This window comes from Gobio gobio (genome assembly GCF_949357685.1).
Source record: "Gobio gobio genome assembly, chromosome: 14".
NCBI lineage: Eukaryota > Metazoa > Chordata > Actinopteri > Cypriniformes > Gobionidae > Gobio > Gobio gobio.
The window spans coordinates 5,256,889-5,268,204 of NC_137107.1; the positions used below are offsets into that span (position 1 = coordinate 5,256,889).

The 11,316-nt window shown below is 38.9% G+C and overlaps 1 protein-coding gene across 1 annotated transcript in view; it reads left to right on the forward strand.

The window, feature by feature from the left end:
- LOC307137832 (serine/threonine-protein kinase 26-like) overlaps positions 1-4,586 on the forward strand; it is a gene marked incomplete at its 5' end in the record, with an annotated part of 22,023 nt that extends 17,437 nt beyond the window's left edge. The window contains one exon of the mRNA XM_079835804.1: positions 3,397-4,586. Coding sequence (XP_079691930.1) covers positions 3,397-3,412 — 16 coding nt within the window. The 3' untranslated portion in view covers positions 3,413-4,586. The remainder of the gene's footprint in view (positions 1-3,396) is intronic.
- Between the last annotated feature and the right edge of the window lie 6,730 nt (positions 4,587-11,316).

The following is an 11,316-nucleotide window of genomic DNA, read 5'->3' on the forward strand; positions in this document are numbered from 1 at the left end:
GTTGCATCCCTAATTGAAATCATGAAACTTGAAAATTTTACAGCAGTTTATTAAAAGTTGAACAAAAATGACATGTTTAGGGTCTTATTAAAGGGATCCCCTGGTGTTAAGACTTGTCTGGCTTAATATAACATAAATGATGTCTCTTACTGAAATATGTAGAAAACCCATGAAGGATCCACGTTATTTAAAAAAGCCATTATATATTTGGACAATGGGCGGCGCCATTTTGTTTGTGTTCTAGGTTGATGATGTAGAATGGTTCTCGGCCTTGGAGGGCAAAACCGCCATAGACTTCCACAGAATTACTGCACAAGCCTGTCACATTTCCATCTTAAAACAAAAATATATGAACAAGATGCACGTTTTGGGCACTTATGATCCATATACAGCTCCTGCTGCAGTGTTTCAATCACTGAAAACAGCGGGACGTTTTTAAAACGCTTAACGTGAAAAACACTATAGGGTGAGCTGCACCAATGAGGAATAAATTAAGCAAAGTTTAAAGGATTTGTTGATATAGGTTTTATTATAAATCGAGTCGTTGCACCACTTCATTTTAAACACAGATAAATTACGCAGTGAAACGTTATAGAGCTGATCAAGACAGAGGTGAACTGAAGACAGGCTAAAGAATCCACCCTTAAACTGCTGTAATGAACTAAAACAGTGATATTAAAAGATCAAATTCAGTTTACACCTTTTTGATGATGCGTACTATATACAGGCGAGTAGATGAAGCAAGAATATGAACACGTGTTTTCTTTATAATGGGTTTCGATGGGGAAAACACTAACGAGAAACCTCGTGTGCACTAATATTGTGTGTTCGTCTGCTTTCCTGTACTAAGTGTGCAACATCAATAAGGTGTATATTGAATTTGGTATTTTAATATCACTCTTACCGCATTAATACTGACTACAAACCTGGTAAACATGACTAGCGGGCAATGGAGGAGAGCCTTGTTTTGCCCTCCAGGTGGGCGTTCCTATAAGTGTGTGACGACACGTGAAAACTATGGATTAGTTGCTTTGTTATTGCATTTAAAACACCCATTACACACCAACAAATCGGCGCGCACGCTCACACACACACACACACACACACATCTGACAGGGTCTCAATCGAGATCGCGCACACCCGCGCGCCCACGAACACACACACACCTTTTTTTATGGTCTATGACACACACACACCTGACAGGGTCTCAATCGAGATTGCGCACACCCGCGCGCCCACAAACACACACACACCTTTTTTTACGGCCTATGACACACACACACACACACATCTGACAGGGTCTCAATCGAGATTGCGCACACCCGCGCGCCCACAAACACACACACACCTTTTTTTACGGTCTATGACACACACACACACATCTGACAGGGTCTCAATCGAGATCGCGCACACCCGCGCACCCACGAACACACACACACCTTTTTTTACGGCCTATGACACACACACACACACACACATCTGACAGCTCTGTTCTCAATCGAGATGTATTATGGGCTGCCCTCGTCAGTCTCCATGACAGGGGCTGAATCCGAAATCGCCCCCTAAACCCTCATTCACTATTCCCTACTTTAGTCCACTAATATAGTTCACTTGATGAGTGAATGAAAACGAGTGAGTGAATTCGGACAGCTGTTGAGTTGACAGCTGACACTCGTTATTGCGGTGCATTGTGGGATTGAATGAGTGCACTCAATAACGTCCACTATTGTTTCGGACACAACTACAAATGGCTGTCCGCTCAAATAATGCCCTATTTGAGGGTTTAGGGGGCGATTTCGGATTCAGCCGCACATATATAATGGATTTTTTTAAATACCGTGGATCTTTCATGGGTTTTCTACTACATATTTCAGTAAGAGACATCATTCATGTTATATTAAAGGGATAGTTCACCCAAAAATGAAAATTGGCCCATGATTTACTCACCCGCCTCAAGTCATCCGAGGTGTGTGTGACATTCTTCTTTCAGACGAATATAATCTGAGTTATATTACACAAGTCCAGGCTAATCCAAGCTTTATAATTGGATTAATAGTTGCTCTGTTTTTGAAGTCCATTAAAAACTGCATCTGTCCATCATATAACTGCTCCACGCGGCTCTGGGGTGTTAATAAAGGCCTTCTGAAGCAAATCAATGCGTTTGTGTAAGAAAAATATCCATATTTAAAACGTTATCAAGTTAACTTTCGGTCTCCGCCTTCCGTGGAAAAGTGTTGAATGTTGAAAGTGAAACTCAAGATGACGAGTGGATCTGGTCGCGTTAGTCTTTCCATCGGCAGGGGAACTTTCAACACTTTCTCCATAAATTGAACACGGAAGGCGGTCGGTCGAAAGTTAACATTTAGTCATTTAGCAGACGCTTTTATCCAAAGCGACTTACAAATGGGGGCAATAGAAGCAGCTAGAGCAGTCGAAGGGCAACAATATCAGCAATATGTAAGTGCTGTAACAAGTCTCAGTTAGTCTAGCACAGAAGTATACAATGTTTTTTTCTTTTTTTTTTCTTTTTTTTTTTTTTTTTCTCACCCCTTCTCTTAGCGAACTAACTGAACGACCTGAGCTTATATATGTTCTGTCCACCTTTGTAATTCGCTCAGACAATCAAGGTAACAGCCTGTCAATGGCTCAGCTCCAAAACGAAACTATCACTTACTCGTGCGAATATCCAGAGATAATATTTGAGTGCCGACGGCTAAAACAGCACTGGTTTTAATTCAAATACAATTATCTTAAACAGTAAAATTATGAATCCACAAATAACTACAGAATCGAAATGTATCCACTTGATAGAGTGTAATACGCTGAGCAAATCCAGCAAACTGAGTAATTTGAAAAAACACTTACACACGGCTTCAATGCGTTCCTTCAGTCTCTGCGCGCTTCTCCTGTTAACTTGATAAAGTTTTAAATATGGATATTTTTCTTACACAAACGCGTCGATTCGCTTCAGAAGGTCTTTATTAACACCCCAGAGCCGCGTGGAGCAGTTATATGACGGACAGATGCACTTTTTATGGACTTCAAAAACAGAGCAACTATTACTGCAATTCTAATGCTTGGATTAGCCTGGGCTTTTGTAATATAACTCAGATTATATTCGTCTGAAAGAAGAATGTCTCACACACCTCGGATGACTTGAGGGAGAGTAAATCATGGGCTAATGTTCATTTTTAGGTGAACTATCCCTTTAAGACAGACAAGTCTTGACACCATCAGGGGTTCCCTTTAAAGGAACACGCCGACTTTTTGGGACTTTATCTTATTCCCTGTATCCCCCAGAGTTAGATAAGTCCATACACACCATTCTGTGTTCACAATGAGATTCTTCTTCTGTGGTCACATGACCCGTGCTCTTCTGTGTGTGTGTGTGTGTAGGTTCTCTGTGAGTTAGTGTGAAGACGCCACTCCTGCTGTCAGCCCCGAGGACTGCACCTTAACACACTCACACACACCTGTACAGAGAACACACTCTCGCATCATAACCAAAACAAACCCTGCTCTTCTCGTCCCAAAGAATGGAAATATATATTATATATAAATATAGTGTGTGTTCAACTGTATTTATACAATTTTGCCACATGCTTTTATATTAGTCTCCTGCTGGTGCCCAAGAACGTGTGTGTGTGTGCGTTACTGTTGTTTTATTCAGCGTTTTACTTTCGAAAAGACACAAAACATCCCTTACTGGTTAAGTAGAGCTTTGGGTTGGCGTTTATTTATGTGTACCCGATGTCCCTTTTGTTTTAAACTATGATCATTAATATATGTTTGGGAGATCGACAGTGCCTTTCTGTTCGTCTGGGTTTGGGTTTCTCACTGTTAACTGTAGCACAACTGCTGTATGCATATCATATCAGTCCAGATGAATGGAAATACCTCATCTACGCAATCATTAAGAGGAGTTTTGCTGTGCGAAAGCTGCCTCCACTTCTGGCCCTTTCCCTTTTAATCGGCGACCCTCTTTTACAGCGTCTGGCTCGTATTTTTATACAAGAGTAGAGCTATACGGTATTTTTGAAGGAATTGGTTTCTCTTACTTTGAGTAGATCTCAAGGGATCCGGACGCTTCCCAAAGTGCTCGAGCTCTTGGTTTTATGTAATGGACTTTTTTTTTTCGGCCAAGCTTGTAAAGAAGCCCTCGGGTGCCATTGCTGGTGCGGTGGCGAAATCCTCGCACTCCTATTGGCCGGGAGAGACTGTGCCAACGCTGCATCCCATAGTGCCTAAAGTTGACGTTTTTTATGTATATTATGCCGTCGTCTTCTCGAACAGCTTTAAGACGACGCTTTCACACGGTGCCAGACTGCTGGAAGATTTTAGAGCAATAAAGGTGTTTAGTAGGAGATTTGTATATTTCTTTATAGGAAGCTGTAGATGCAGAAGCCAGGTTTTGTACATTTCTTCACCAGAGCTTTTGTAAATTTAAGACGCCAGACAGAAATCTTTCTAGGCTGTATCATACAGATGCTGTTCTTCTCTTTTCTTGTTTTTTTTTCTTTTATTTGACATCAACTGTTACAAATTAGTTTTTGTTTGGTGTGGCAAATAAAGATTTAAGTTATGACATTCCAGTGTGTCTTTTTTTTTTTCCCTCCTTGACTTCATTACACCAGTAGATGGAGACCAGAGACATGAGTGAGTCATTGAATCATTCACTCGAGAGATTCGTTCAAAAACACTGATTCATCCAGTAATGAAACAAGTGAAGTGTTTATGAGTGAGTCATTGAATCATTCACTCGAGAGATTTGTTCAAAAACACTGATTCATCCAGTAATGAAACAAGTGAAGTGTTTATGAGTGAGTCATTGAATCATTCACTCGAGAGATTTGTTCAAAAACACTGATTCATACAGTAATGAAACAAGTGAAGTGTTTATGAGTGAGTCATTGAATCATTCACTCGAGAGATTCGTTCAAAAACACTGATTCATCCAGTAATGAAACAAGTGAAGTGTTTATGAGTGAGTCATTGAATCATTCACTCATGAGATTCGTTCAAAAACACTGACTCATCCAGTAATGAAACAAGTGAAGTGTTTATGAGTGAGTCATTGAATCATTCACTCGAGAGATTCGTTCAAAAACACTGATTCATCCAGTAATGAAACAAGTGAAGTGTTTATGAGTGAGTCATTGAATCATTCATTCAAGAGATTCGTTCAAAAACACTGATTCATACAGTAATGAAACAAGTGAAGTGTTTATGAGTGAGTCATTGAATCATTCACTCGAGAGATTTGTTCAAAAACACTGATTCATCCAGTAATGAAACAAGTGAAGTGTTTATGAGTGAGTCATTGAATCATTCACTCGAGAGATTTGTTCAAAAACACTGATTCATCCAGTAATGAAACAAGTGAAGTGTTTATGAGTGAGTCATTGAATCATTCACTCGAGAGATTCGTTCAAAAACACTGATTCATACAGTAATGAAACAAGTGAAGTGTTTATGAGTGAGTCATTGAATCATTCACTCAAGAGATTAGTTCAAAAACACTGATTCATCCAGTAATGAAACAAGTGAAGTGTTTATGAGTGAGTCATTGAATCATTCACTCGAGAGATTTGTTCAAAAACACTGATTCATACAGTAATGAAACAAGTGAAGTCTTTATGAGTGAGTCATTGAATCATTCACTCAAGAGATTCGTTCAAAAACACTGATTCATCCAGTAATGAAACAAGTGAAGTGTTTATGAGTGAGTCATTGAATCATTCACTCGAGAGATTTGTTCAAAAACACTGATTCATCCAGTAATGAAACAAGTGAAGTGTTTATGAGTGAGTCATTGAATCATTCACTCGAGAGATTCGTTCAAAAACACTGATTCATACAGTAATGAAACAAGTGAAGTGTTTATGAGTGAGTCATTGAATCATTCACTCAAGAGATTAGTTCAAAAACACTGATTCATCCAGTAATGAAACAAGTGAAGTGTTTATGAGTGAGTCATTGAATCATTCACTCGAGAGATTTGTTCAAAAACACTGATTCATCCAGTAATGAAACAAGTGAAGTGTTTATGAGTGAGTCATTGAATCATTCACTCGAGAGATTCGTTCAAAAACACTGATTCATACAGTAATGAAACAAGTGAAGTGTTTATGAGTGAGTCATTGAATCATTCACTCAAGAGATTCGTTCAAAAACACTGATTCATCCAGTAATGAAACAAGTGAAGTGTTTATGAGTGAGTCATTGAATCATTCACTCGAGAGATTTGTTCAAAAACACTGATTCATCCAGTAATGAAACAAGTGAAGTGTTTATGAGTGAGTCATTGAATCATTCACTCGAGAGATTCGTTCAAAAACACTGATTCATACAGTAATGAAACAAGTGAAGTGTTTATGAGTGAGTCATTGAATCATTCACTCAAGAGATTAGTTCAAAAACACTGATTCATCCAGTAATGAAACAAGTGAAGTCTTTATGAGTGAGTCATTGAATCATTCACTCGAGAGATTCGTTCAAAAACACTGATTCATCCAGTAATGAAACAAGTCTTTAACACTGATCCAATCATATTTATTTAACATGTGTTTATAATTCTGGATGAATTAAACATGGAACAGAAAACACTTAAAGGGATAGTTCACCCAAAAATGAACATTATCTCCTGATTTTCTCCCCCTCTACTCATCCCAGGTGTGCTTGACTTCCTTCTCTCAGACGAACACAGAGTTATATTAATAATGTTCTGGCTCTTCCAAGCTGTTGGGTCATTTTTGAAGTCCATAAAAGTGCATCCATCATGAAACTCTCGTCATAAGTCGACTTACGCTGACCGCCGGAAGCTAGTTATTTTAGTCTATAAAGTTTTAAATGTGGATATTTTACTTACAAAACACTTCGCTTCGGAAGGCCTTTATTAACCCCTGGAGCCGTGTGGAGCAGTTATATGATGGACAGTTGCACTTTTATGAGAAATAGTCAGAATTGTGAGAAATAAAGTCAGAATTGCACTATAAACTCGCAATCACGAGAAATAAAGTCAGAATTGCACTATAAACTCGCAATCACGAGAAATAAAGTCAGAATTGCACTATAAACTCGCAATCACGAGAAATAAAGTCAGAATTGCACTATAAACTCGCAATCACGAGAAATAAAGTCAGAATTGCACTATAAACTCGCAATCACGAGAAATAAAGTCAGAATTGCGCTATAAACTCGCAATTATGATAAATAGTCAGAATTGCAAAAAATAAAGTTAGAATTGCGCTATAAACTCGCAATTGCATGAAATAAAAACAGAATTTTGAGGAATAGTCAGAATTGCGAAAAATAAAGTCAGAATTGCAAAAAATAGTTAGAATTGCGCTATAAACTCGCAATTACGAGAAATAGTCAGAATTGCGAGAAATAAAGTCAGAATTGCGCTATAAACTCGCAATTGTGTGAAATAAAGACAGAATTGTGAGAAATAAAGTCAAAATTGCGCTATACTCGCAATTGCGAGAAATAAAGTCAGAATTGCGCTATAATTGCGCTGCCTGACCGATTGCTCTTCTCTGCCTCCTGCCGTGTAGCTCTGTACAGCCTTGCTTACATTTGAATCTTTATTTTGATATTTCCTCTTTGTTCTACTGCTAAATATAACTTACTCATCACCATACATTGTTTAAAAATTGCCTATCACGTTAAATTTGACATCGCTAGCTTTTAATCTAAATCTCCATCACACGTTAGCATTTCACTAGCCTGTTAGCTTGTTAACTCAGCACCCGGGTCTCCCTTTTTCTGAGTTCATTAGTTGGATTAGTAAATAGTGTCCAGCAAACGATTGTGGTAAATTGGATTAATCAACAAACACGGTAAGTCATGTCTTCTCCTGTCATTGTCACTTGCACCGCATGCCGCATGTTTAATATAGGCTTCTCCGCTGGTGAACAGGGCTTCACATGTGATAAATGTAAGGAGATAGTTAGGCTGACGGAGAAGATTTCAGAATTAGAAACACGCATCCATACTTTATCTGAGAGTAGTGAGGATGTAACCGCTTTAGACACTGATTTGGATGCGAATAGCTTAGTGAACTCTGTACATTCTTCGGTTCCGGCTGCAGGGAAACTGGGTAACAGTGAGTCAGCATAGTCGCAGACCAAAGAACCGCTTTTCCGTTCCGGTTAGAACATCAAACAGGTTCTCCCCTCTCAGTGAAGCACCCACTGAGTATCCTGTTGAAAGTGCCCTAGTCATTGGCGATTCTATTACACGGAACGTGAAGATAGAGACACCAGCCACCATAGTCACTTGTTTACCGGGAGCCAGAGCACCTGACATCAAAGCAAATTTAAAAGTGCTGGCTAAAGCTAATCGTAAATTTTCTAAGATTATTATTCACGTCGGCACTAATGATGTTCGACTTCGCCAGTCGGAGATCACCAAAATTAACATTAAAGAGGTGTGTGAACTCGCTAGTACGATGTCAGAGGCTGTTTATTGTTCTGGACCGCTCCCTGTTAGGCGGAGTGATGAGATCCGGATCAGGAAGCAGACAAACTGGCTAAACCATTAGATCTCTTTCCCCAAAAGCACTTATTGTTAATGATATGATTACAGATAATAATCTAGATGTGCTCTGTTTGACAGAAACCTGGCTAAAACCTGACGACTACATTACCTTAAATGAGTCCACCCCCCAAGATTATTGTTATAAACATGAGCCGCGTCTGAAAGGTAAAGGGGGAGGAGTTGCTGTAATTTATAATATCTTCAGTATTACTCAGAAGTCTAGTTTCAAATATAATTCCTTCGAAGTTTTGGTGCTTTATGTAACGCTATGTAGTGTACATGATAAAACCCGTTCAACATTTGTGTTAGCTACTGTATACAGGCCACCTGGGCATAATACAGACTTTATCAAAGAATTTGCTGATTTTCTATCAGAGTTAGTACTGGCCGTAGATAAAGTACTAATTGTTGGTGATTTTAATATCCATGTTGACAACGGAAAAGACGTATTGGGATTAGCATTTAAAGACACACTAAACTCTATTGGAGTTAGGCAACACGTGTCAGGAGCCACTCATCGCCATAATCATACTTTAGACCTAATATTGTCACATGGAATAAATGTTGATACCGTTGAAATTCTGCAGCAGAGCGATGACATCTCAGATCATTACTTAGTATCATGTATACTTAATTTAGCTAAGGCTGCAAAGCCGCCCCCTCGCTTTAAAAATGGCAGGGCAATCACTGCCGCTACTAAAGATTGCTTTTTAAATAATCTCCCTCATCAGTATCATCTGCTCAGCATCCCAGATAACATAGAAGAACTCGATGTTGCAACAGAAACTATTGACTCTCTCTTTTGCAGTACTTTAGACACAGTTGCTCCTCTGCGCTTAAAGAAGATTAAAGAAACTAGTCCAACGCCGTGGTACAACGAGCACACACACACACACACACACACACACACACACACACACACACACACACTCGGGCCCTTAAAACAGCAGCCAGAAAAATGGAGCGCAGCTGGAAGAAAACAAAATTAGAGGTATTTCGTAATTCGTGGAAAGAGCACATGATCACATACAGAAAGGCTGTAAAAACTGCTAGATCTGCTTATTTCTCAACTCTCTTGGAAGAAAACAAACACAACCCAAGGTATTTATTCGATACAGTGGCTAAATTAACCAAAAATAAAGCTTCAACTTCTGATGATTGTAAACAGCACAGCAGTAATGACTTTATGAACTTCTTCACATGTAAGATTGATAATATTAACCATTAACCAATTTTAACCATGCAGCCGTCTAATACAGCATCACATCAGACAGAGCATTGTAGTGTCACTGAGGAAAAATTACACTCAAGAAGAATTGGCTAAACTCGTTAAAACATCTAAATCAACAACATGTATGCTCGACCCTATACCAACTAGGCTATTAAAAGAGATGCTACCAGAGGTCATAGATCCTCTTCTTAATATCATTAATTCATCTTTGTCATTAGGATATGTACCGAAAACTTTTAAGTTGGCTATTATTAAACCACTTATTAAAAAACCGCAACTTGATCCTACAGATTTAGTCAATTATAGACCAATCTCAAATCTACCCTTTCTGTCAAAAATACTTGAAAAGGCAGTGTCTTCACAATTATGTTCCTTTTTAGAAAGAAATGGTATCTGTGAGGATTTCCAGTCAGGATTTAGACCGTATCATAGCACTGAGACTGCTCTCGTCAGAGTTACAAATGATTTGCTCTTATCATCCGATCGTGGCTGTATCTCTCTATTAGTGTTACTCGATCTTAGCGCTGCATTTGATACTATCGACCACAACATTCTTTTGAATAGACTCGAAAATTATGTAGGTATTAGTGGAATTGCATTATCATGGTTTAAATCATACCTATGCGACCGTTATCAGTTTGTAGTAGTAAATGAAGATATGTCACACCGATCGCAAGTTCAGTATGGAGTACCACAAGGCTCAGTGCTAGGACCGCTGCTCTTCAACCTGTACATGCTACCACTGGGAGATATCATTAGGAAGCATGGCGTTAGTTTTCATTGTTATGCTGACGATACTCAGCTCTATATTTCTTCACGCCCTAAAGAAACTTACCAATTCACAAGATTAACGGAATGCATAGCTGATATAAAACATTGGATGACTGGTAATTTCCTGCAACTCAATTCAGAAAAAACTGAATTTTTAATTATTGGACAAAAAAGCTCCACAAGTAGTAACCTAGAATACTGTCTAACACTTGATGGCTGTTCTGTCAAGTCCTCGTCGTCAGTGAGGAACCTGGGTGTGCTCTTTGATACCAATCTTTCGTTTGAAAGCCACGTTTCTAGCATCTGTAAAACTGCTTTCTACCATCTTAAAAATATATCTAAATTACGGCACATGCTCTCAATGCAAAATGCGGAACAGTTAGTTCATGCGTTCATGACCTCAAGGCTAGATTATTGTAATGCTCTACTGGGTGGTTGCCCTGCTCGCTTAATAAATAAACTCCAGCTGGTCCAAAACGCAGCAGCTCGAGTTCTTACTAGAACCAGGAAGTTTGACCATATTAGCCCAGTTCTGTCAACACTGCACTGGCTGCCTATTAAACATCGCATACATTTTAAAATCTTACTTATTACTTACAAAGCACTAAATGATTTAGCTCCCCAATACTTGAGCGAGCTCTTAACATATTATACTCCATCACGTCTACTGCGGTCTCAAAATTCTGGCCAGTTGATCATACCGAGAATATCCAAATCAACTGCAGGCGGTCGATCCTTTTCCTATTTAGCACCTAAACTCTGGAACAGTCTTC